Source organism: Typopeltis vanoorti, chromosome 4 (genome assembly GCF_054136105.1).
Source record: "Typopeltis vanoorti isolate ZY-2024b chromosome 4, IOZ_Tvanoo_1.0, whole genome shotgun sequence".
Taxonomy (NCBI): domain Eukaryota; kingdom Metazoa; phylum Arthropoda; class Arachnida; order Uropygi; family Thelyphonidae; genus Typopeltis; species Typopeltis vanoorti.
Genome location: NC_143552.1, coordinates 141778417 through 141806134, shown reverse-complemented (window position 1 = coordinate 141806134; position 27718 = coordinate 141778417). Strand labels below are relative to the sequence as shown.

The window sequence follows — 27718 nt, the reverse complement described above, 5'->3', positions numbered from 1 at the left end:
GTCCATTACATCTGATCGAGTGGGGTAAAGTGGGACGTCGAAAATTGAAAATACTCCCTCCGTTTCCTGTTAGCCTCTTCCCCGACACCTCGGAACAAAGGAATGTAAGCGGAGAACTTTGATACTAATGACTAGTCAACTCATCTTCGTAAACGACTGACGGAGAGATTGAGAGCGATTTATCAACACCCCTCGAATGCCGTTGTGCAGATCAAATTTCGAGCCATCCTACTGATGAGCATTCTGGTTCCTAATGAGCTAGGCTTGACGATCGCTTGGCCAGTCAATTCTATTAAGACATCCCGACCAACAGCACCATATGAAATATCTGACATTTTTTTGTTGTTGATGTTGTTCTGCTGTTAATACTTGCGTTTGCGCAGTAGAAGCTACGTCCAACAATGCCAGCAAAACTTGAAACAATACAGCTCGCGCCAGCTAATAAAGTTTATTTTAACAGAATGTGAATTTCATTGTTTGTAACACCTGCGCGCGCATACGAAATCGACATACTTTCCAATTTTCTTTAATTTTTTCCCCTTTTCTAGTTTATTCTTGGAAAAGCAATTTTTTTTTATTTTCATAAACTGATTTTTGAAGTAGGGTGTGCCATGACAGTAGCTAATTGGGCAGAACGGAAAGTGCAGGGGGGGGGGAAAGAACTCACTATAAGGTCCATTTACCATATTGCGGATTGAGTCGTACAACGACCTAGAACCGGTAACTTTCTACTGAACAGCGAAAGTAAGTGGAAGACTGAAACAGATCGCAGAGATTCGCAGCTTATTTCCTTCCGTCTGTGAGCCCGTCACAAATAAAATAGGTCAGCGGGGAGGCAGAGCGAAGGTGTGGCGGAGAAGTTCTGTAAATAAAAATTGTGAAAGGCATCGGACACGGGGAATTTTATGTTCTCTTTGTCTCGCAACTTCGTTATTTGTTACGGTGATAGCGTCGAACAAATGGCATACGACCTGCCAGATTTCCGACACAAATGCACGGATGGCGATAAACCCGTTTTTACGGAATTAATTCGTGCACAATAACTCCGGAACAACGAACATTCAGCCACAGGTTTAATTATAAGTCTCGTCACAATTTCAATATTACAACTGGCTCATGGATGTCTTTTTTTTTTTCTTTCTGTGAGATTGCGCAATCCGTTATATTAACACCATTGTTGCAAGAATCGTATTTAATTGGCTACGAAGCTAGTCCAGATTCTCTTAGGACAATTGTTAAAATTTCAACACTTTTTTTTTCTGGTTTAAAGATTTTCCATTCTTCTATTTGTCCCATTCTTATTCTTTTGTTATTTTATTCTTTCAGATTTTTCTTTATCTTTCCGTTCATATTAATGTGTTTATTTTTCGTTTTCTATCTCTCCGGTTTTTCCTTTTTTTTTTCTCTTTCGCTTCTTTTTTTACTATCTGCATCTCTTCTTGCCTCCTTTGTTACTGTCTCTTTCTGTCGATTGCGATCTAATAATCCTTTGCATCTCTTTACTCTTTTTCATTTTCTGTCTTTCGGACTTAACTTGTACAGCGAATACATTTTAAAGAATGGCAGGGCTGGAAGAGTCTTCAGTTGGAATTAAAATTCCACATTAATTTTTAATTAACGTGGAAGAAATATTAATAATTCGAGGTATGCAGATGACACCACCTTGCTAGCAGAATGTAAAAAAGATTTGGAGGAACTTATGAAAGTTAAAGAATAAAGTGCTAAATATGGTCTTAAACGTAACCTCAAAAAGACAAAAGTTATGGCAACATGTGAGCTTAATGATTTTGAAGTAGATGGGGAGATAATGGAAGTAGTTAACAATTTTGTGCTCCTAGGATCCCGAATTGATCAATATGGTTATTGTACTGAAGAAGTTAGAAGAAGATTATTACTAGGAAAGAAAGCAATGATAAATTTAAGCAAGATCTTTAAAATCAGAACGGTGAAAGCAATGGTATTCCCTGTGGTACTATATGGTTGTGAAAGTTGGACCCTGAGAAAGAGTGTAAGAAGGAAGATAGATGCATTTGAATTACGGGTTTGAACACGTTTACTAAGAATACCATGGACCGCAAAGCAAACCAATAAATCAGTGATAGACAGAATAAATTCAGATTGCTCCCTTGTAGTAGCTATGACCATCAAGCAAAAATTGTCATAGTTTGGACATATTATGCGAGCAAATGAGAGTCTGGAGAAGATGATGATGCTTGCTAAAGTTGATGGAAGCAGGAGAAGAGGAAGACCAAGAATTAGATGGGTGGATGGAGTTAAAGAAGCAACTGGAATGCGCCTGGAAATTCTGAAAGATATGGCCAGGGACAATCTGAATGGAGAATGTATGTTCATAGAATCACCAAGAGTCAAAAACAACTCCATGGAACATAGCAACAACAATGTCGGTCCTTCCTTTCTTTATCTTAATTTCTCTATTCCTTTCTCTTTCTACTATTTTTGCTCTCTGTTCCTTCTCTCTATTTATCTAACTCGGTATTCTGTCTCTCCTGTATTTATATTACAGCCAATATATCTATCCTTGTTTTGCTCTTTCTCTCATAGCAACTTGAGTTTGAAGCCCATCTATGACACAGGGAATTTTGTTAAGAGCTTTGAAAGGATGGGTTAGTCAGTCTCATGCAGGGGAAAGTTGGATTTTTCTTACCTCAAAACAGGCCTCGTATGCTTCATTGCTTGGGCCATAATTCTAACTAAACTATACTACCGAAAGAAGTAAGAGAAAGATTAAGATTACTTTTTCTTCTGTTAATCTATTAATTTTTTCGATATCTCTATTTCATTCTCTCTCTCTCTCTCTCTCTTTCTCTCATTATCTCAACCTATGTTTCTTTAGTTCATTTTTACATCATCTGTGATTTGCCTATCTCTCTCTCTCTCTCTCTCTCTCTCTCTCTCTACTTTGTACTACTCACTTTCTCTTTTCTATCGTTCTCTCTTTCTTTAGTTTCCAACGCTCTGGCTATCTGTTTATAATACTCAGTTTTTCTTTATTTTTGTCTTTCCAAGTTAGGATCATTTTCTTTTAATTTGTCTCTGCATCTCTCTAATTCTTTCTTTCAATCTAGAAAAAAAATTGACAAGATGAATTTTCTTTTTCTTTCATTCCTTTCTGCATAAACGCTGTTTTTTCCTTTGGCTGCGAAAGCTCTGAACTTAGTTGGCTCAAAAAAGACCTCCATTAGGATCTACAGGAGGATGCGTAGCATTGAGGAATGTGTCAACGAAAAGCGAAGTTTACGTTGGATGATCAGAAATCTGGATGACGCGCTACATGAGGAATGCGAAGGTGATCCCACCTGTCACAGGCAAACAACAGGTTATTGGTGTCAGTGACAGGGCGTAGACGGTCATGGGCACAAAGGGAAGACCAACATTTTAATTTTCCCACTGATCTTAATAATAAGGGAAAAAAATGAATGCGACGTTTTTCACAGTGTACTTGTGTTATTAAATTAAGCATTTATTAATAAAAAAAATTTACATCTTCGAAATAATATTAATTTTACCCTTTTTTTTTTTTTTTTTTTAATGTGTTCAATCAGTCGCGGGTTACTTCAGCAGAAATCTCGCCAATAGTAGGGAAAGATTATCCATGAAATGTTCTTTCTTGACTCCGTAGCTCAGTCAGTATAGACAGAACCTTTCACAGAACACACACAGTTCTGGTTAAAGGAAGGAAACATAACAAACACCGAAGCAATTATAATCATAACAACCACGTATTCCATCTGGACATACAGATGTGATAAAATTTATGGAAGATCAACAGGTCTCCAGATACACTAAAAAAAAAAAAAAAACTCAACAAACAACTAAATGAAATCATCACAGACACAATAAACAGAAAGAAGATAACAAAACACCAATGGCGGCAGATAGGTCTTATCTCAGAGGATTTTGAAGAAAACATGCAAATCATCGAAATCAAAGACCCACCGTAAAGAAAAAACATGAAAAAAAAAAAAAAAGAGCCCATACACATCACTCTGAAAGGCAACAATAATTACGAAATAGAAAGCTGAAAACTAAAAATATAATGTCTATGTTTACATATAAGTGTACAGAAATTGTATATTTGTATGTATATAGGAGAGCAGACATTGTATATATCAATAGGAACTTATCCTTTTAAGATAATTTAATAATATTGTATTAATCGATTAATCCAACATGTATCGTGTGATATACTGGCAAGAAATGTATATCTACTTGTATATATGGAAGCAAACAGTGTATATATATAAATACAATGATAGATACAATGTCTGCTTCCCTATATATATATATATATATATATATATATAGGGAAGCAGACATTGTATCTATCAATAGGAACTTATCCTTCTAAGATAAGTTAATAATATTGTATTAATCCAACATTTATCATATGATATACTGTCAAAAATGTATATATACTTGTATATATGTAAATAGTAACTTCTCCCTTCAGTTATGTTAACAATATAGTAATAACTTAATATGTAACCTATGATATTGAAAAATACATGTGTATATATATATATATATGAAAAACAGCCATTGTAAATATGTCAACAGTAATTTATCCATTACGATGAATTACTAATATAAGACTATATAATATTCATCAAAGCTTGATTTGCTTCCTCAGTCTTAAGAAAATGCTGGTTATATTCCACTGATTCGAGCCACTAATTCGTGGAAATACTTTCTGAAAATGAAAGCTGTGCCGAACAAAGCGGTCTTTTACAGCTGCCCAATTTTTACTCCATCTAACTCGAGTGCTTCTGGATGTTTTTTCAATGTTTTAGGGATGGCGCCTAAAGCACCTATTATTATGGGAACAACTTTCGTTTTCTTTTGCCAGATTCGTTCAACTTCGATTTGCAAATCGCGATATTTTGTAATTTTTTCATTTTCTTTGTTGTCAATCCGACTATCTCCTGGTACTGATATTTCGATAAACGTAACACCTTTGTTTTCACTTTTTTCAACCACTGTGATATCGAGTGTATTACATTCCAAGCTTTTGTCAGTCTGGATTTTGAAATCCCAGAGTATTTTAGCTTTTTCATTCTCAACCACTTTCTGGTGAACTTTCTGCTTCCAATAGTCTTCAGATACTTCAAACCCATACTTTTTACATAAATGCCAGTGGATTATCTTAGCTACGTTATCATGCCTTTTACGGTACTCAATTTGTGCGATTTTGCTGCATCCACTTATAATGTGGTCTAACATTTCTTCCTTTTCTTTACACAATCTACATTTACTGTCTTCTTGAATTTTTTGCCTTCATAACGTTGGTTTTAATGGCTTGTTCTTGTGCTGTAAAAATTACCGATTCTGCTTCCATCTTTAGTGCTCCATTTCTCAACCATTGCCAGGTCAAGTTGCTGTCAGCGCTGTCCTCTATGCTGTGAAGGTATTTTCCATGCAATGCCTTATTTTTCCATCTTTCAGTTCTCACTTTTACTTGGTTGGTTTTGTATTCCAATTTTGTCTCCATTGAGGTAAGAAAAGAGGGTTTAAATAAACCCTCTTTTCTTACCTCAATTAGAAACTTTTTCGTTGTTTGCTGCAGATAATCATTTAAATTTCTTGGCAGTATATCACACGATACATGTTGGATTAATACAATATTATTAAATTATCTTAAAAGGATAATAGACGAAGCCATTCGGTGGAAAAGACCTGGGTTCGATTCCCGCCAGTGACGTGAGTAACCTTTATTTGGTCTCTTTCGACTAAAGATGAGTTAGCGGGTACCAAGATACGGTTTTTTTCACCCGGAAACTGGGGTTTTTCGTCCCCCAGAACAGGTAAACCGGCCCCGTGAACACATGGATTACAGTCATGAATACGTCCCAGCCATATGCCGGTCCCGATCCCGAATAAAATTGGTGAGGGGGGAGGGGAAGCAGTGGTGAACTATCCTGTAAAAATCTCACCAAGAACATTTTGTGGGCAATGCCAACAAAGTCACCTAAGATCGGAAATGACTGAAAGGGATAAACCACCATTCTCTTGTAAAATGCACAATATTCAAATTCAGTAAAAGATTCTTTCTCCATTTTTTTATATTTTGAAGTCTTATTTCGTGAAATACGAATACAAAAAACAAGAAAATATGCTATTTCTATAAAAGAAAAAAAAAAAAAAAGAAGTCTGGCTAATTACAATCAACATGAATGAAAATTCATTCATGTCGACGTCATTCCACTGGCCACGCATGCGCAGTTTGTAAAACACTTGAAAGTATCCTTGAATTCAAATTCGATTGAAATCGAATTTGAATTCAATCAAGTTCCGAATGGCGAACTTGATTGAAATCAAGTTCGCCATTCGAATATATATATATATATATATATATATATATATATTATGAATCACCTAATACTTTTACTATCCAGTGCACACAATCAGATGCTTTTTCTTATTACTGGCTTGCGTTCTCTGAGCATGTGCATACACACGCGTATACTGGGAAGGAGTTGGGTTCACGGGTGAAGGGCTCTGACCATCGTGTCAGATAGCCAAAGCAACGCACCTCCTTTTGCTTCTTCTTACGGGAGCGGATGGCGCAGCGTTCAGGAAATAAATTACTTCACCTGGGTGGTTCTTGATAAGGTGGAATAAGATGACCGGCCAATGCCTTCTCATTTCCTTGTGTAGGGGTGGAGGACGAGACGCATTCTCGTCGTGTTAGTGACCACATTAGAAGAGGTCACACGAGTCTCAGCCATTGATCTCAACTCCCCCGCACATCTTTCTATCTTTATTTATTCATAGCGAATCCCATTTTCTTTAATATTTAGATACATTTAGGCAAGGGAATCTACAAGAAAGATTTTTCTAACGAAGTTATTTGAAGCTTCAATTAATATTAGTTGTTTCCCAAGGAACTCACCAGATGGCACTTCGTAATCTAAAACACTATCAAATATAAGAGGGTGTTTTAAAAATTGGGCATGTTCAAAATATTTGGTAAAAACGAGAAATTTTACAATGCCTTCTCTACACAGAAATGAGCTTCCTTCATAATCTATAAGATAAAGATCTTTACGAACTATATAACGGAAATTAAACATTATAAGTTAAACATCATAAATATCATAAATACACATTATTAAACTTTCAAAAATATACTTTTTAAAATGGAAGATTACTTTACATTTACGAACTATAAAATTACTTTACATGTTAAGATTAAGGAATAATAATAAAAAACAAGAGAAAGTTGGCAATAAACTTCGTAATAAACATTGAACAACGCTATTTTTATAATATTATTATAAAAGAAAAAAGATGGTGTCGTTATAAAAAAAGAAGTAAAATACAGTTATATTGTTATTTTTTAAAGTAAACTTTATATTTAAAATATAATGCAACAAAAAATTATACTCTGATTAAAAATTAAGATAAATTAACACTCACTTTTAAATAAAAAATATATTTTTGTAATGCAGTTCAGAAATAAAAAAATGCAACCTTATGAACACAACTACGCATTGCATTTTATTTCTTTAAATTTGAATTTTAAATATTAATTTGAACATTTTTATATTTTAACTTGAAAAAAAAAATTAAATTGGGAAATAAAACATTTCTCAGCTTGTTCGGTGATACGAAGTTTTATACTTTTTTTCTTCTCTCTCTCTCTCTCTCCCTTGCAAGATTTCTCCTTTCATTCCTGGAGGTTTTCGGTTGCATGTGAACAGACAAACCAGCCTTTGAACACATGCAGTTATTCTCGACTCGAAGACCAGATGAGAAAAATTCTACCAAAGATTTCGTTCTTAATAATAAAAATAACCTTCGTTTTCTGTATTTTCCTCTCTCTCTCTCTCTCTCTCTCTTGATAATATTCAACAAAAGAAGTTGCTTGCCATATCCTTAGATATGTATTAGATTTTTTTTCTGTTTATTTGCTTTATTACGTCGAAAACAAAGTTGAAGTCCAGAGCTTAGAAAGCAAAATCAAAAAAAGACTTTAATCTAACGAAAACATGGCATGTCAGCGGTTGTCATAGAAACTGAACAATGCCATTGTATGGCAGTGTGGAATAAATACATTCTTATTGTGGCAGTAGGTGTATTCCTCTTTCATTCAATGGGGTATTTCCTCGGGATGACAAATCATCCCTTAATGATTGGTTGCAGCATAAGATGAGAATGAGTCAGCGTGTGCTAATGATATACCGAGGGCTGTTTTTGTCACCCTCGAGTATGGGTAACGTTTGACATAACTATAAATCAGCTACAAAAAATTGAAATCGTGCGACTTCTCACTAAATATGGAAAAAAATAAATAAATTGTCACATTCATTACGTGGGATGAAATTTTCATTTCACTTATTTTTTTTTATTTTATTTAAGATCGTCTAATTCTTTCTTCTCTTTTCCCCTTTTGTATGCGATATTTGCGTAATATAAATTCATCTTGGGCCAGTTGGTTTTATGCAACTCAACCAGACACTGATTCTATCAGCAGCATCTAAACATGTTGGCACTTTTATATTCAAATGGCGGTCATCGTCTGCTATAACGTAACTGTAAATGCGTGAAGATTTCATTCTTGTGGATGTCTATCAGTGTTTTGTTGTATCAACAATGCCTTCCGTTTTCAGTAGTACATTCTGTTGTATTTACAAGAGTCAACGGTCCATGGGACTTGCTTGTTACAATTCTTTGCAGGTGAGCAGATAGGTGGCTTTAGTAAACGTGTGCTAAAACCAGTGAGAAAAAAAAAAAAAAAAGATTCTATCGACACACTGAACTAAGCGGAGCTGCTAAAAATACCCGACTAAGGTATTGTTTTTCCGTTATCCTTTGATAGCAAATATAATGAGCGCCGGAAGGGATAATACGGAAATGGGACTGTTCGTATTCTCTCCTTGGACTCATCATGTGAGATGTTGCCGATAAGATCTTCGTTTTGTGACACATCTTTAGCTGTGTGTGTGCGTGAAGAAAACTGTCTCGCCCTCAAGTCATCCGGTCCGTTGATCTCCATGCCTTTTGCTGTTTCCGATAGTTGCATTTATTCGGAGGATATGTCCATACATTTTTGTACATGTCGTTACACCATTAACTGACCAAAGTTAACAAGATAAAGTAAACGACGAATAACGTTTCTGGTGAGTTGGGTGAAACAAAATTGCTTTTCATATTCCCCTTTGTCTGTAAAGGAAGAACTTTGAATGGGGTGTTTATGAGCTATAAGCTTGCCCAGTGAGGGCAGTGGAATTAGCTGGGTTCAGCTGGACGTAAGATTGACTTGGGCCTTTTATATTTGCAGCTTTCAGCTTCATTATATTCCGAAGCTTCCTTGATCAACGGGTTTGGGTGGTTGCTTGTCTTGGTAAAGAACTTCTCAGCTAGATCTAGGAGAAGGGAGGAGATGTAAGGAATGTTGACTTCTTTATGGATCTGGGAGTTTCTAATAAACCAAGGGGCATCCAGAATCATTCTCAGGCACTTGCTCTGTAATCGCTGTAGTTTTTGAATATTTGTGTTCGCGGTGTGGCTCCATGCGGGGGATGCGTAAGTGATGACCGGTCTTATTACCATCTTGTAAATAATTAACTTTGTTTGTATATCCAGTTTGCTTTTTCTGTTGATCACAACTAGTGCTATGCTATTACTTTGGATGTCTTAGAGGCAATGTGTCTTATATGATTGCTGAATATGAGTTTTTTTTTTTTTTTAATCAAGAATCACTCCAAGATATTTAATTTCAGTCTGTCATGGAATCTTAACTCGCAAAAGATGAATGTCCTCCATACTATGGATTTTCTTTCTAGAAAACAGTATGACTGGGCTCTTTTGGGGGTTTACTTGGATCCTCCAGTCTGCTAGCCACTTTTCTAGTATATGTATACTGCTTTGAAGTCTTCTAGTTGCCAGTCTTGGGCTCAGAGATCTTGCCATTAATGCAGTATCATCTGCATATAATGCAGTGAATGTTGTTCTCGGGTTCAGAGGGATGTCTGCTACGTAGATTGAGAACAGGAGAGGGGGGCCAGAAGAGAGCCCTGAGATACGCCTGCCAAGACCCTGCGTCTGGACGAAACCGTTTCGCTGACCCTGACCTGCATACATCTGTCTTTCAGGTATGAGTGAATTATTTTTGTTAACTTAATTGGCAAGTTAAATTTTATGAGTTTGTAAAGAAGGCCTTGATGCTATACTTAGTCAAACGCCTTCTCAGCATCAATGAAGTTTCTAATTATAGCCTTTTGTGATGATCTCCACTAGTCGGTGTACTTGTTGAACTGTGCTATGGGCCTTGCGGAAGCCAAACTGCTCGTTGGACAAAATTCCTAATTTGTCTGTTTCTGCTTGAAGCCTTGTGAGGATCACTTTCTCGGTCACCTTTCCGAGGCTGGCGGGTCTGTAGCTTTCGGGGAGGTGAGGTTTTTTTCTGGCTTCTTGAATGGCATGATGGTGGCTGTCTTCCAAGGTGGGAAAATGCTGGTATCTAAAAATGGCAGTAGTTTTATTATTCGGTTGGTTATGCCATCTGGGCCTGGAACCTTTTTACTGTTTAGATGAGTTATGATATTTATTATTTCTGCCGGAGTAGTGGGAGTGATATGTGCTGAATTATCAATATGCTGTCGTAAAGTTATCCTAACATGACGGTGAATCTTGTATATAAGGTTAATATTTAGATTTGCATAAGATGGATTGCACTGTGATTCAAGGTTATCTATTAGTGCTTCAGCTTTCCCTTTATCTGTATGAACAATCCCTTTCTTGGTTTGTATAGGGGTATGTGTTGCTTTTTGGTGTGGATGGCTCTTAAGAATTTCCAGACGGAGTGATCTTCAGCATTGATGTTAGCCAATTTGGTTTCCCATTGATGGTTTCTGTGTTTTTGAAGAGCTTCACGAACTTGTCCGTTTAGGTTGTTCAGTACTGTTTTGTCTTGTGGGGCTCTTGTATTAATGACTCTCTTTCTGGCTCTGTTTTTTTGCTCTAATTAGGTCCATGATTTCCTCTGGGATACGGTTGGTTGGGTGGAAGACAGTGGTTTGCTTGACTGATTCTATTGCTTTCTGAATTTGGATGGTTAAGTTATTTACTGCTGAGTCTATCTGTTCCTTTTTACGGATGTTGGGCACCGGACCAATATAATCCGGAAGAACCTCGGCTAACTTGTCCCATGGAATGAATCTGTGCGGGAGAGAGAACTGATCTGATGAACCTAGATTAAGCACTATGGGAGTGTGGTCGGAAGATAATTCATTAACTGTTTCCACTTCAGCAGAGTTGAGCATTGCGCAGTTGAATAGCCTTTTGTGTTAATTGAAGATGTACAAAGCAGTGTGTTTTGAATTGAGGTCTCCTGCTGTTATTATGGAGTCATTTGGACCAAGTATGAAGTCCAGATCTGTTGTCAGCAGAGGAATGCTCGGAGGATTATAAGCAACATAGATCTTGAGACTGCCAGCTTTGCTGGTATTCACCTCCAGGTTTACGATTTGAGGGTTGGGTATTGTATTATGATTTAGGTAACTCTTGATATGTATGGCTGTGCCTCTTGCGCCAAACCGATGTTAGGTTGGAGCTTGCTTGCTCGAGAGATGTAGGAATCTTAGTTCGTGCTGCCTCGATATATGTTTTGGTCATGGATCGTGTTCCTTCCTGTGTGGTTGAAGGTGGGGTGTTTTGGACTGGGGGAGACCTACTTAGTTGTTTATGGCATCGTTGCGAGGAAGAGCAAGATTGACTCCTGTTGACCCTCGATTTTTTGGATTGAAAAGGCATCCCTTGCAGTTAGCGGAGTGAGGTCCTCCGCAGTTAGCACAGCAGGCAGGAGTAGATCGTAGCTTGGTGCACGTGTTGGTCTGGTGTCCCTCGCCACACTTCAAGCACCTGTAGGCTGCCTTACATAATTTTTGGGCGTGCCTGAACCTTTGGCACCTATGACACTGTCTTGTTGATGCTTTCTTCCTGAGCGGTTCAGTTGATATTTTGAGTACGCATACAACTGTCAGTTCATAGATTTGCTTTTGTGTATTGCTGATTTCTACCAGCACCAAAGGCATTGGTCTTTTATCTGACCTGAGCATCATGCTCACTTTACCTGGGGACAGGCCCTGTCTGGAGAGGTCGGTGATCACATCTTCAGGGGTGATATATTCGGCAACCCCACGAAGAACCACCTTCAGGTTCTTTTCGCTGGGTAAAGATAAGGTGTGGTATGGGAGATTTGCATTGTCCATGAACCTAGTCATTTTTCTATTGTTCATGACTGTGGTATGTTGAATTTTAACTCCTTCATCGGAGTTTTTGGCCCATGAGAATGTGATGTCATGTTTCCTGATGGCTGATGTGACAGGAATCTATTTTTCTTTATCCCTTAAGATGACTGGTGGTACCTTTTCTTTAGGTACATTGACTGATTCCATCTCTGTTGGGTTCTTCTGTGGTGATGGAGATTTTTCTCTTCTTTTTGACCGTTTGGAATTCTAAATGTGTTTTTCCAAGGTCTGACAGATGCTGTCTTGGGATGTAGCATCTTCTAGATTTGGGGGAATGTACAAAGTATGATTACGTCTGTGTAATAAATTCGTCACCTATGTCATCCATTTTGTCTTCTATGACTGCTGAGGGGGGAATGTATCAAAAAGCTTAATTTTCCCTGGCTAGTTGTCACTCAGCAGCTTTCCCAGTCTGGGGAATTCCTTATATACCTCCTCAAATATGGCCTCATTCAGAGGTTTTGCCATGACAGTATTATGTGAAAAATGTGTAAAGACACAGATAGAGAAAGAATAAATATCACTCAGGCGTCCCGAGCAAATTACAGACAATCCCGTGGACTTTTGTGGGTCCACTGGCAAATCCCGTAGACACACACAGGTGTCTACCAGCAACAATATATTATATTATAGTTTAGAATGCCCTAAAAACAGGGTAAAGGAGTGTTAAGAAGTCACTTGGCCACAGTGCGGAAACCTACCTCCCTATAGTACCGTTCATCCACCACTGATCTTCAAGCGGGTGGAGCCTGCGCGGCCATCAGACCTCGTGCATGTTTCATGCAGAGGGCAGACAGTAGGTTTCAAATTGTGTTGACTCCAGTACAACGTGAGTTTCGCGAAAAACGTTAAAATTCAACCAAGGGTAGTCTAAAAAACACGTATTGTATTAGTAGTCAATATTTATCACAATTCAGATAAAAGTAAACATACTTGCAAAAGTCAAGATATATAATATGTATATAAAATAATTATTAGTGTAGAAGCTGATTCGTAATATTTGATATATTTGTATTTCAAAATTAATATTTTTCTGAAATTTTAATTAAAATAATTTCATTTGCCTTAATATTATATATATATATATATACTATTGAAATTTGAGAAAATCAACTAAGTAGGAATCCCATGATGTTATAATGGAAAAGCGTTGACACGATTTTTTCCTAGTTATGCAATAACCATAGTTACGCTAATTCTCGAGTATGCATGAGAAACTTCGAGATCTCTTCCTCATAATGGAACGTTTTACTTCTGTGAAAATTTTCCATTAAAAAGTTAGCCTCAATTTAGGAGGGAATTTTACTGACAATGTTTTTAACAATTAGTTAGCATCATTGTTACTTTGCTATGATAGTGCTTGAATTTAGAGAAATTTACATTCTTAACAAATAAAACAATAATGTCAGCCAAGCCATGGTTTAAAAAGCCAAGGCTGTTATGAATAGAAAGAAAGAAAAGAGCAAAGAATAAGGAACAGGAGAGAATGAGGAAAGACAGTGGCAGGAGGAGGAGGCACAGTGAGCAAACAGAGAGAGAGTAGTAGTAGAAGCTTGAAGAAAGAATCTAAACAAAGAGAGAGGGGGAAGAATAAGAAAAAAAACAGACAGAAAAAGAGAGAGAGAGAGAATAGACAGACAGAAAGAAATAATCAACAAAGAGAGAGAGAAAGAAGAAGAAGAAGAAGATCGAGAGAGAACAGACAGAAAGAAAAAATCTAAAAACAAAGAGAGAGAGAACAGACAGAAAGAGAGAATATGGAGAAAGAGAGAGAAGAAGAAGAAAATAAGACACAGAAAGAGAGAAAGAATAGACAGAAAGAAAGAATCTAAAAACAAAGAGAAAGAAAGAGAAAAGATAGACAGACAGAGAAAGAATTTAAACAAAGAGAGAGAGAGAGAGAGAAAAAAAAAGAAAGAATCTAAAATAAAAAAATTCTCTCTCTATCTATCTATCTAAAAAAAGATAGAGAGAGAGAATAGACAGAAAGAACAAATTTAAAGAGACTATGGGAGGATAAAAAGAAAGCATAGACACAGAAAGAGAGAAGGAGTGACAAGATTGAAAGAAACGGAGAGAAAGAGAGACAGAATGGGAGATTCGGAGGAAGATAGAATGATAACGAGAATGGACAGACAGAACAAGAGAAGAAAAAAGAGAGTGGGAAGGCAATGGTGAGCTGGGGGTGTAATACCAAGATTTGCATAAAGATACGCGATAAAATCAAGAAGAAATGAGAGAAAGAAGAGAGAAGTTCACCGATGCTGTGCAACGTCTCGCTTTTGACTTTTAAGCAGGAAGACCTTTTGGCAGAGCAGCAAACATTGACTTAAAGCAGCGGAAGATTTATGATTATATGGCCACCCTCTGCTACTGCCTTTATCTCGCGCGTTACACACAACCTTACGCAACACTCGAGTGTGCGACACTCGCTGGGGAAAATATCGCCCCAAGACCGATGCTCGCAGGCATGTCAGGTGTCAGCTACACTCATCGATTGCGTCTTGTCACTCACTCCACGAGGTCCGACTGCTCTTAAAACATCTAAAAGCTCATCTTCACCAGCCGACGAAGAATATCGAAGCCGTTAAGTGCGTTTCGCTGGCCAAGAAACCCAACCTCGACTGGACTTCCTCGCAGCAACAGATACGAGTCAAAATTAGGAGAGAATGAAAGAGAGAGAATATATTATGCAATGACTACAGAAAGTCTGTGAATCCATCTTTTATCTTGTTGTCTTCATAGCATGAAAAATAATGTTTGAAACCTTTGGATTGAGGGGAAAATCGGATTCATATTTCACGTTTTGCATCATCAGGTGAGGAATAAATGTGTGACAATTGAAAACATCCTCCGTTGCGACCTTTAACCTGCTACTGTAAAAGCAAACTTTCTTTTAAGTTAGAGTAGGAAGTGGTGTTTTTCATCTCCCTCAATGCACACGCATGACGTTTACAACTTGGTCGTGTTGTGGTGGCTAATTTAAAAGCAGAGTGTAAAGAATGCAATAACCGGTTCACACAGTAAGGAACTTGGGGATATTAATTGAATTTCACTGTCATCAGGAAACCGAATTGCTATTTGGAAAAAAAAAAAAAAAAACCATCGATATTCACTTAAAAGCATGAAATATTGTAAGAAAAGAAGTCGTTTATGAGATCCAAATTCTTCTTCTTCACGCATTAGATGTGATATCTGTTGCGAACCAAGACTTTATCTTCTTTAATAGTATCTTTCAGTCTTTTTCTAGGTCTTCCTAATCTTCACTTATTCTTCGGTTTCCAACTATAGACTTGTTTTATTATTCTATCTTCACTTTTTCTTATATCTGTATTTTTTATTTTATCTAGTCTAGTTTTATTTATTATTTTTCTTAATATATTCATTTCACCTGCGTCTGACGTTTGTCTTGTTTTTCTAGTGTCTGGTCTTGTTTCTGCATTATGTCCCTCATTACTGCTTTATAAATTCTGGTTTTTGTCTCTACTGTAAGATGTTCATTTTTCCATATTCTTTCGTTCAAGCATCCTGATATTCTTGCAGCTTTCGCAACTTGTTCCCTGACTTCTAGACGTGGCCTTCCTTCCCAGTTCAGTTGTATATCTAAATAGTTGTAATTACAACAACCAAATTGAATACATAAAATCTTTCTTGTCACCACCAAGTCGCATCTCTCTCTCTCTCTCTGTCTCCAAATAATTTATCTATGTTTCTTCTTTTCTATCATCTTCTATATCAATCTCCCCCCCCTCTCTCTCTCTCTAATTCCCCACTGATCTTTTCCGTTCCCTCATATACGCAGTCATCCCCCCACTCACGTTTATTCTTCAAAATGTCCTCTTTTGGTTTGCTCCTAAGGTGGAAACAGTTTGTTAAATTTTATAGCCTTCAAATCATCCGATGCAGGAAATCCATTTATCTTTTCTTTTTCCCAATGTAATTTTAGAAGAAAATGTGCGCTCCACACTTCTTTTATTTCAGACTGACCATTGAAACAATATTTTTGAATCTATAGCAGAGCAATTTATACGAGGAAGAGTCATCCGAACCATGAAATATTTCACACGGTGACTAAAATCATTTCTAAATATTCGTGAATAGCTCTTACATTTTTTTTTTAAATTTCTGATGCGCAGAATCCTTTTTCCTCTAATTCTAAATACCAAGATAAGCCTATTCCCTCTGGTTGCCATTTAGGAATAAAGAGGAGACACGAGTTTTGTTGAAAAAGTTCAAATATTAAGAGATAGAGAATTTGTATAACATCTATTCATCATTTTGTTATGTTCTATTTGCAGATTTCGAAGACTGAATAGAAAATATTCTATTCGAATGCAATTCAACACTCTTTACGAAAAGGAGTCAAAAGTGCAAAACGGTGTCAGACATGACGTAATATTTTTTGCTAAAATTTAAAAAAAAATACGAAACAACTAGTGAAAATCATAACTTTCGATCGATAATCATAAAAGTTTCGATGAATCATATACATTTCCATATACAGTAAGACCCTCGTTGAGAGCGTTAAACGAAACAGTGCTAAACGAGGTGGTTTTTAATCTTACGTAAATAGGGAAGTTGTGAAAGCACAAACATGAGTAAAATAATATCGACTTTTTATTCAACAATATTATTGCATGTAAACTTATATACAAAGCTGCCTTTGTATCTGAACTTACCATTGCTTCATTGATCAGCATGCAATGTGGGTTAATACTCGTTTTAAATCTCTCAAACCAGCCTCTGTTTACTATAAATGTCAGTTTAAGGAAGCACTTATATCAACTTGACCTTCACCTGCTTCTAACCACTTGCAATTTTCTCAACGTTCTCCAAAAGGAATAAAAAATATTTTTAAATAATGCAAACAATATTTAATAGCTGAAAGCGTGTACTTCCATGCTAACCGCTTCGAATGAGCAAAGGAGTCGGTACATTCAGTATTATCTCTTGAAGTCAGAGAAATCGGGGAATTATGTATCGTTATCTAGTGTTATCACTTGAAGGCAACGAGTTGAGTTCGGGGAATTACCGTCTTATCAAGTGTTTTTTTTTTTTGCAAAAAGAGGGCTGTAAAGAAACAGCGTCAAACGGGGTATCGTTAATCGAGGTCCTATCATATTAATCAAAGACAATCATACACACACTTCAATAATAATCAAAGACAGGCATCGACGTCTTAATAATAAAAATAATAATAATAATAATAATAATAATACCATTCGTGTATTGTGACGTCATTACTACGCAATAATTGAAATTACAACCATTTATGGCTTATGTATGTATTCATATATTTATGTATCGCAAGTCACTGCATATCCTTAATTGCCAGCATTCAAAGTAATTTAATTTTACTTTGCTCTAAAGATTATACTCGTAAGACAGTTCTAATACGTTTACTGTCAAAGTAAACTCACAATAATAATGATGTAATAGGAAGAAAAATAAAAACAATATTGCAAATATTAACTGAACAATGTATTTGCTATTGTACAAATTATCATCTAAATATAATAATATAAGTGATACGATAGTTTTTCATCTACATATAATAATAATAGGATATGATAATAGGATAATAATCCTATCCTCTCCCATAGCCCTTAATGGACCGTTGGGTCACTCATGGCTGAGCCATGAATGTCTACTGGGCGATGAATTAAGACAGATGGCGCCCATCTCCTCTTCTGTCTTCATGTCCTATGGCTGTATCCTGTATGTTCACGGGTTCGGTTTGCCTGTTTGCGGGATGAAAAACCCCAGGATACACTGGGGGAAAAACCCTACTGTCCACGCCCAAGACCGGCTAACTTGGCTATGGCTGAGGAAGATCCTTGAGCTCCTCACGTCTCCGACGGGAATCGAACCTAGGACACTCCTTCCCCAGGCATATGATTGCGAAGCGCACAGTCACTAGGCTAACCGCGCTGACAGAATAATAATAGGATATGATGATAGGATAATAATAGGATATGATGATAGGATAATAATAGGGTATGATAATCGGCTAACAATGAGATATGATAATAGGATAATAACAGGATATAATAATAGGATATGATAATAGGGTCATAATAGGATAGGGTAATAATAGGATATGATAATCGGCTAACAATGAGATATGATAATAGGATATTATAATAGGATAATAACAGGATACAATAATAGGATATAATAATAGGATATGATAATAGGGTCATAATAGGATAGAGTAATAATAGGATATGATAATAGGATAATAACAGGATATAATAATAGGATATGATAATAGGGTCATAATAGGATAGAGTAATAATAGGATATGATAATAGGATAATAATAGGGTATGATAATAGGATAATAATAGGGTATGATAATCGGCTAACAATAAGATATGATAATAGGATATTATAAGAGGATAATAACAGGATATGATAATAGGATAATAACAGGATATAATAATAGGATCATAATAGGATAGGATAATAATAGGATATAATAATAGGAAAATAATAGGATATGATAATATCCTAAATACAGTAATAGCTTTTAAATATAATTTTAAAATTTTATGTAATTCAGGATGACTTACCACGATTATCTTCTGATTTCCGATCTGTTGTGTGAGACTGGCTATCGGTAACTGAATTCTGTTCGGTGGATTGCACGTTTCTGTAACTGTTAATATCATCTAATAATACCTCGTCATTCGTTTTGTCGTCGGTAGATGGCGCCATAGCTTCCTCCAGAACTAAGTCAATAAGTGATGTAACATCTTCAGGCTGAAGATCTTCCTCGGAAGAGTTTAATCGTGTCGGTTCAGAGACTTCTAACGAAGGTGCTTCTTCTTGACTCGTGGGAGACTGAATGAGCGCGTGAATGCGGTTTGAAGGGAGGAGGGGCGATTCCTCAGTTAAGTCTGGATGTAAACATGTTTCGTTATCGCCTTCGTCTTTGCTATCTTCTTCCTGCAGAGCATTTGCGTCTTGAAAAATTCCCGTAAAGGGGGACTTCTCAAGGACATTCTCAGGCGTTAAGGCGTCAGCGAAGGACTTATCTTCGCTGATAAGTTTATTTTCGTTATCATTATTGTGATTGTTTACAACAGAATCAACAAATTCGATTTGTTCCTCGGCATCTTCAACGGAGACGGTGGCGCCCTCTTGTAACGCTACAGATAAACATTCCTTGTCGATAACAGTGATTGGCTTCACAGACGCAACGATGAGTGCATCACGGGGGTCACCGGTCACATCACCGACGTCTGCTTGTCTGCTTTCTAATTTGTCGTCTGCAGACGTTTCTCCAGCTGGTTCTTGAACGATGTCCCCTCCCAGGGATTCAGTTTCTGCATCACTGCAAAAGACAATCATATGTTTGCACTCAAACTGATAACCCTAAAATAAACTAAAGGGAGAAAAAAATAATAATTAAACAGAACCAATACAAAAATAAGCAGTAATGAACAATAAACATGCTTTGAGATAAACGATCACAAAGATGGTTTAAATTTCAGAATAGATTCATTAATACAGGAAATATACTGTACCAATATACTCCCTAAGTAAGTAAGAGATAAGTAAGAATAAAATTCTTCTCATATTATGTTCACGTAAAATTTTCCTTCAAGGTGTGTGTGTGTGGGGGGGGATTCTGCAGTTTTTCTTGTTTTTTTTTCTCAAGTAATATCTAAACTATATTGTAGTGATTTGGATTTGTTACAGGAGTGATTTGGATAGTCCTACCAGTCTTCAGTGGCGAATTCTCCATGTTTGTTGTGCAAGCTTATTAATTGAGAAAGAAGTAATATTTATTTGTTAATAAATGCACGCATTTATAAGCATTCCATTTAGGCTTTTGTTTTTATAGACAGAAGACGTCTTAAGCTTGCTCGGCAATAATTGAGCTTTGCGTTGTGTATCGAAGGCCGATGCTTGCTCGTCTAATCAAAGCTACCTCCGCTTGCTCGGTTGTGGAAGCATCCAGGTCCTCGCTTCAGCACTGTGATTTCATGCGCGCGCATAGCCATTTCACGTCGTCTCACTCTGTTGCTTAAACACAGGCCATACGCAGTCAACGTAGCTCTAGCCAGTGAGCTTCAACCAGCCTTTACAAGTGTGCGTGTTGCTTGGGAAAATTAAGTTACAACCAACTTTTTATGACGACGTTAATGACCAGTTCATAAAGAAGAACCGTAGGGTAGAATTTGTATTCAAGTAGCTAAATTGAAAAAAGATAAAATATCATTTGTAAAATAAATGTTGCATTTGTATGATTAAATGTACATAAATTTCTAAATATATAGTTTTAAATGGCCAGTTTATTTATTTATTTATTCATATGGAGTTTCCTCCCTTTTCTCCCCGTCCTTATTGGGGCGAGTTGAATCCCCTCATGGGGGGGATTAAGTATTTATGACTGTAGATCTGTGTGTTCACGGAGCCGGTTTGCCTGCTTGCGGGAACGAAAACCCCCCAGATAAACTGGGGGAAAAAAAACCTGCTGTCCGCCCAAGACCGGCTAACTTGGCTATGGCAGATTCTTAAGCTCCTCACGTCGTCGACGGGAATCGAACCCAGGACACTCATTCCCCAGGCATATGGTTGCGAAGCGCAAAGCCACTAGGCTAACCGCGAGGACTTAAATGGTCAGTAATTCATTATTCCGCTAATCAGACTTCAATCACATCTCTCACTCCCTGAATGATAACAAGAGCAAGCGTGAATTTCAAGACCAGCATGTGCCCCTGTCAGTCCTATTGTATGGAAGTGAAATCTGGACAATAAAACAAAAAGACAAACAAAGATTAATAACAGTAGAAATGAAGTTTATGAGAAAAACTGCAAGGTATACTCTATTTGATCACAAAAGAAACGAAGAAATCATTAAAGAATTAAACCAGGAATCAGTAATAGAAAAAATTAAAAAATATAAACATAAATGGATGGAACACGTTGAAAGAATGAAAACAGAAAGATTACCAAAACAAGCCTTAAAGTACAAACCATTAGGAAAAAGAAAACCAGGACGTCCTCTTAAACGATTCAACGATGACTTCTAAGGCCGGAACAGACCATGCTAGGCCTAAATCTTTGATTGGAATGATGATGATCATGATGATGTGATTTGGATTTGTTACTGTTATCGCGCGAAGGTACTGAATTGATGATTGAATTATGTCATAAATGACACCATATGGTATTGTTAAAGCCTCTAATGAACATGGTGGAGTTTCTCAAAGAAAAGTATTCATACCAGTTGAATACAGGCCCATAAGTTCGAGAGTGGAGACGTATTCCACTTGGCCAACTTAGGTTGGCCAAGTAGAATACGTTACCTTACCTATCTCCAGACATTTGCCTACCTACCTTCTTTACCTTACCTATCTCCAGACATTTGCCTACCTACCTTCTTTACCTTACCTATCTCCAGACATTTGCCTACCTACCTTCTTTACCTTACCTATCTCCAGACATTTGCCTACCTACCTTCTTTACCTTACCTATCTCCAGACATTTGCCTACCTACCTTCTTTACCTTACCTATCTCCAGACATTTGCCTACCTACCTTCTTTACCTTACCTATCTCCAGACATTTGCCTACCTACCTTCTTTACCTTACGTATCTCTAGACATTTGCTGCTATAAAACAATAGCAAAGCAAACGTAATAGCATTACGTTTGCTTTGTTTTTAGAGGTATTTGAAACTGTTTTAAAATTGAAGAAAAAGTTGCTAAAAATTTAAGTTATATAAAATTAAATTATTATTTTAATATAACTTACAATTTTATTTTATGAAAGATATAAAATATTCCTTAATCAAAAATGATATAATATAGTATGAATGATGTCACATGTCTCATTTCTCTTTCAACAAAATAAAATACACGAGTCTTATAAATGTCTTATTTTTAAAATAGTTAAAAAACGGGAAGTTAACATTAATAAATAGATTTTAGAAAAATAATAAATATATTTAAAAAAAAATAAAAGTAGTTCAACATTAGGATACTAGTTACAACTCTCTCTCTCTCTCTCTCTCTCACTCTCATTAAAACAGCTAAATAACAGAACAGTGTTGTTGTTTACTTGTTATTTCGAAAACGAATAACAAGGAATTGCAAGTTTTCTGTTGATATAAATAGAATCTGTGGCCCTGCAACGGTCCATTCGACACAGTTTTTATTTGAAATACCAAACTTCTCTAACGCCTTTTATTGCCCAAAGAGTCACATCTACTTTTGGAAATCAGTTGGCAATCCTCTCCACATTTCGTCACCACTAGTCGTTGAGTTCATTTCTGCTGACGAAAGGTAGGCTTATGGGTGGCGATAGTATGACAGACAGCTAGCGCCATCTAGTGTGCCTTATCCTAACTGGTGTCATAGAACGTGCACCTGAAATCCTGTACGTTCTAAGGTTGGTTGGTTTGTGTTATTGTGAATTTAAACAGTCTAGTTTCAAAGAGTTAAAACTTTTAAAAGATTTATTCTGTAAATTATCATGAAAGTTATTCCACAGGAAACAGAAGTATTATTTCTGATGCTGTATTTTCTAAATTATCGTTTTAAGGGACATTTGTTCCGTGTAAAATTATATTAAAATTAAGGAAGGGAAGGATACACCTTTATAACAGATTATTTTTATGTTGGTCCCACACACGAAAGATGTAGTCGTAAACCTATAGTACATTTGTACCGTAGCGAACCAAGGATTTTAGTTATTAATTTTATATATTTTTTGGCATTTTTACGAAGTCTAGACACCTTGCTCTAGAGAACAAACATGGATCTTTTTTTATGTCACATCAGGTCTCCATTAAGCTAGGCGGGGTCTCAACCGGACTATTAAATTCATCTTCCATCTAAAGACAATCACAAACATTCATGTCCATAGCTGAATTTGAACCCGCAGCTGGTTGATCGAAGATCACAGAAGTAGCTACAGTAATCCTTTTCAATTGTTTATTTAGGATTTCTCCAACCATCTGCGACTATAAAGTGAGTAGGATTATTAATCGCACGTGTTTAGCGCTAATTATTGTGTTTGTCCACTCATAAAACAGTTTCCGGTTAACCTACCAGCACTTGAAAAATCACTTATTTTACCTTACATCCTCCATGGAATTTTAATATTAAGTTCAAGGACACGAAACTTACAATAACGAAATGAAGGGATATTAAAAGAAAAGAAAAAAAACCTACGCGCAATGTAATATGCATGCGTATTAAAACTATTAATGTTAAGATAAAATTGTTTACTTTTATTTTATTTTGAAATATGATTGAAACTTAGTTAATTTTGTAAGAGCTCATTTATAAAAGAATTTTTTGCAAAACACCTAAAATAAACCTACATACAAAATCGTTAACAGGCTATCTATTTTCAACACGACCGTGAGGTTGGTAATTAATATCCTTGGAGGGTAATGGAAGGTAATGCTGTAGCCAATGAAGTCTAGCTGAGGCTCGGCTATTGCTGTTACCCTCCTGTCATGATCAGAGCTTTAATAGCTTAATAACACCTTATCCCTACACTGTCCTCTACAGATAACGGGGAAGATGAAAAGCATTCTTGCTTCGCCCCTTTAAGCCAGTCCTTATAAGGACTATAAGGACACGACCGTGAGATGCGGTGATTGATTCATTCAATACAATACCCTTGGAGGGTAATGGATAGCAATGCTGTAGCCGATGAAGTTCTAACTCAGGCTCGGCTATTGCTGTTACCCTCCTGCCATGATCAGAGCTTTATATAGCTCAATAACACCTTATCCCTACACTGTCCTCTACAGATAACGGGGGAAGATGAAAAGCATTCTTGCTTCGCCCCTTCAAGCCATTCCTTATAAGGACTACTTGAAATACAGTATATATACGAAATACAAAATTCATAAGGAATTGTTGCTCTGGTATATTCGATCGATGAGAGTATATTTTGAGTCACTCAGGGAGATTTCCTGTGATGTACTATTTTTTTTTTTTATTTAAACTAAACAGTCAAAATTAAAACCTGAAATTTTTAAAATAATGGAAATGTGAGTTTTAAATAAATAAATATATTGAATTGATTGAAAGGTTTCGCTTCCTTTATTAACTTACCAGTTTTCGCTAGTTTTTACTTCACTGTTCTCCATCCGATCCACGTGATTGATAGAAGCTGAAGCACTGATGCTGGCCGAAGTCAAAGTTGTCGATTTTTCTCTAACCATCCTATCTGTCTCTGCTTTTAAGGACCGGAAATCTTCTCCAAATGACTGAGAGGTGGTGAATTTCTCTTCGAGTAGAGTTCCATCTTTCTGTCTAGTAACTCTCGTTACGGAAGTGGAGTTCTCCATGACCTCCACTCTGCGTACAGCTTCGATTTTAGTGATTTTCCTGCCTGCACTTCTACTTTCTATCGTTCTACTCGAAGTTGTTGAAGTAGAAGATTTAGTGGTGAATGAGCGCCCCCTTGTGGTTGAAGGAGGCGATTTTTGAAATATTGGCCTGGGGATTTTAGACAGAGGACTAAACGTGGAAGAGGACGAAGAAGAAGAAGAAGAAGATGAAGAAATATTATCATCTCCTCTTCGTGATGGTGGAGATAATTTGGATCTTCGTGGAGGAACCGGTGGTGGTTGCGAAAGCTTTTTCTTTACTGGAACTGGAGGCTTGAGATGTTCTTTCCCAACCTCAACAGTTTCTTCATTAACAAGTTGGTTCTCATTGTGGATTGACGAGTAGGAATCCAATTCAGAAGAAGAACAAAATTCGGTAGATGATTCGTCAGTTACATCATCAAAAGGATCCGTGTCGTATATTGAGTGATCATCTGGAAATATACTTTCTTCGGTGACTTGCAGATCAATTTCTCTTTGGTCATTACCGACATCATCCTTTTGGTTGTTGCATGAATTCACTGTCATGGTAACAACATCCTCATCGGATATCCTGGATTTAACAATGGGTTGTTCCCCTAAGGAAATGAGCTCGTCCAGTCTCTTTTCAGCATCTGACCTATCCTGAAATGACACTGGCGGCTCGATAGTGATGGCTTCTGAATTTGGAGTTGATGGAATTTCAAATATTGGTTGTTTTTCGTCATTTGGAGGATTTTCCATTTCTGCTTCCTGATCTTCAATCTGCGACACTTCATCTTCGCTCAGTTCATTGGTGGAAGATTCAGGTTGCTCTCCTTTAGAGAGTGACCCAACTTCTGGATTGTCCTCGTCCAGTTCTCTTTCGAGTTGCTCAAAGGGACTCAGAACCTGTTCTAAGTCAAAAGTGGAGGAATCTTTGTCCTGAGACACGTGAGAATTCTCAGAGAAACTCGAGTTTGCTGTGCTGGTCCTAGAAAATCGCTCGATAACAGTCGACACTGAGCTCCCGGTATCATCAGACTCTGACTCAATGACCTGTTTGTCCTCCTCAGCAATTAAATCTGTATACACATCTGGTTTCATGGGCATCTCCTCATCATCTACCAGATCATCCAATCTTCCTGCCCTTCTTAACATCAGTTCTTCCCATCCAGGCAATCGGACACTGACAGATCCACTGGGAAAAGATGGTTTTTGGTTTTCTTCCTGTTCTTCGAGCAATTGAGATTTAGGTCTTCGTGGAGGAAGTGGAGGAGGATGAACGGGTCTCTTCACAGATCTTTCACTATTTCTGGCTTCGATTCTTTGAATGCTTTCCTTGACACTGAGCATGATATCGCCGTCACAATCTCGAGTTAGGGACGACTTCCGCAGAGGAATCGGTGGGGGTGGACCTTTCTTTTTCCTGTTCAACGTAGGTCTTCTGATTGCATCGATAGTGCCGTCGTAATAACCAAAATCGTGTCCATTTGTATCGGGTATGGAGTTCATGGCCTGGTGACGCACCACTATTTTAATACATACAGGAGAGTCTCTGAGTAACGACACGCAATCGATTCGCGTCATTGAAGACACTTGAGTGCCATCAATCTTCAAGATCTCATCGCCTTCCCTGAGAGGAGAAATGGAACATTGAGCTCTTGCAGCGGGACTGTCTGGGTTGATCGACTGGATGAACACTCGAGATACGTTGTCTGAGTTTCCCATACCCCCCTCAAATTTCAAAGCCATCCCGAGTCTTTCTCCCGGAAGCCGATATACGGTAACTTCCTCCGTCTCTTCATCGTGGAAGGAGTCATTCACTTGTAACACCGTCACGAAAGGATTGTCCGTAGCCAGCGTTTCAGATGGGTAATGGTTATCCACTTTAACCACGGTGACAAAGTCCTCGTGATTCTTGGGAGGCTTCACTAAACTCGGTAAAGACGATAGATCCTCCAAATGGTTGGAATGTTCATCTTCGGCTTCCTCGGAAGAGGCGGATCCATTCGATAGACGTTTGATTCTCTTGGATACCCCTTTGGGTGCGACGTCCGCATCATTATACACATCGACGACAACAATACGTTTGGTGCCGTACATGGCTTGTCCCAGGCATTCGTCGATCTCATAAACGGAGCTTACTCATCATATCTAAGAGTTCATCAAACACATGAAAACACATCTGGGAATGGCCGGAGCAGATATTGGAAATTTCGGTGAAAACTTGATCTGGAATTGAAGAAAGTATTTCATATTATTTAAATATTAATATAATATAAATGATCTCAACTAAAGTTCTTTTAATTGATCTAATAGTAAAATAAAGGATGGTGATGGCACAAGGAATGATTTCATGTTGATTTGTACCATGATTATTGTACAAACATCAAATATAAAATAATAAAGAGTATTAAACAAAATAATTTTATTTATTATAATAAATTTTATAGTAAGTCTAATATTATAATTGATTTAAATATTATTTCATTTATATTTCAAAATAATTATATGTAATTAAAAGTTAATCTATACAGTAATATAAAAATTATATATTTTTTTATAAATAAGAAAGAAGTTGTAAAGCAGCGTAAATTTTTATAATGTTTATAATTTTCTCTGATTTAATTTTTTTGAAATGCAGAAGGTGGAGTAACTTCGAGATCATGCACATATTCGAGATTGGAAAAAGTGAAGAGTGAGAAAGTGAAAATTATCAGTATTATGTTATATTATATATTATATCTCGATATGATAAAAATGAATTAAGAAGTCTATGATGGCAAACGATTCGATGCGTGGGCTGTGTAGAAGGAATGGATACGAGTTTTTGGATGTGTGGAGTCAGTTTGAGGGAAGATTTGTTTGTATAAGAGGGAGGCCTACACCTGAATGCGTTTGGTATCAGGAGTCTGGAAATTGGTATGAGACCTAACACAGAGAATATACTACTAACAGTATTTCATGTGGCAGTGCGTTTGAAGCCATCTGGTGTGAGGTGGAATCTAACAAGGTCATAGTGGGGTGTTGTTGCTGACCTGGTGGACCAGTTGCTAGTGATGAAGAAATGCATCACCAAAGAGAAAAGATGAGCCCGAAGAGAGACCTTAATTATCCAAATAT

General features: G+C 37.0%; 1 protein-coding gene across 1 annotated transcript in view; it reads right to left on the bottom strand.

The window, feature by feature from the left end:
- Positions 1-26698, bottom strand: part of LOC150107728 (uncharacterized) — an 80332-nt gene extending 53634 nt beyond the window's left edge. Inside the window, exons 1-3 of the mRNA XM_090392177.1 lie at positions 26099-26698; positions 24357-26023; positions 18847-19610 (exon numbers count right to left, since the gene is read on the bottom strand). Coding sequence (XP_090248303.1) covers positions 18847-19610; positions 24357-26023; positions 26099-26698 — 3031 coding nt within the window. The remainder of the gene's footprint in view (positions 1-18846; positions 19611-24356; positions 26024-26098) is intronic.
- Between the last annotated feature and the right edge of the window lie 1020 nt (positions 26699-27718).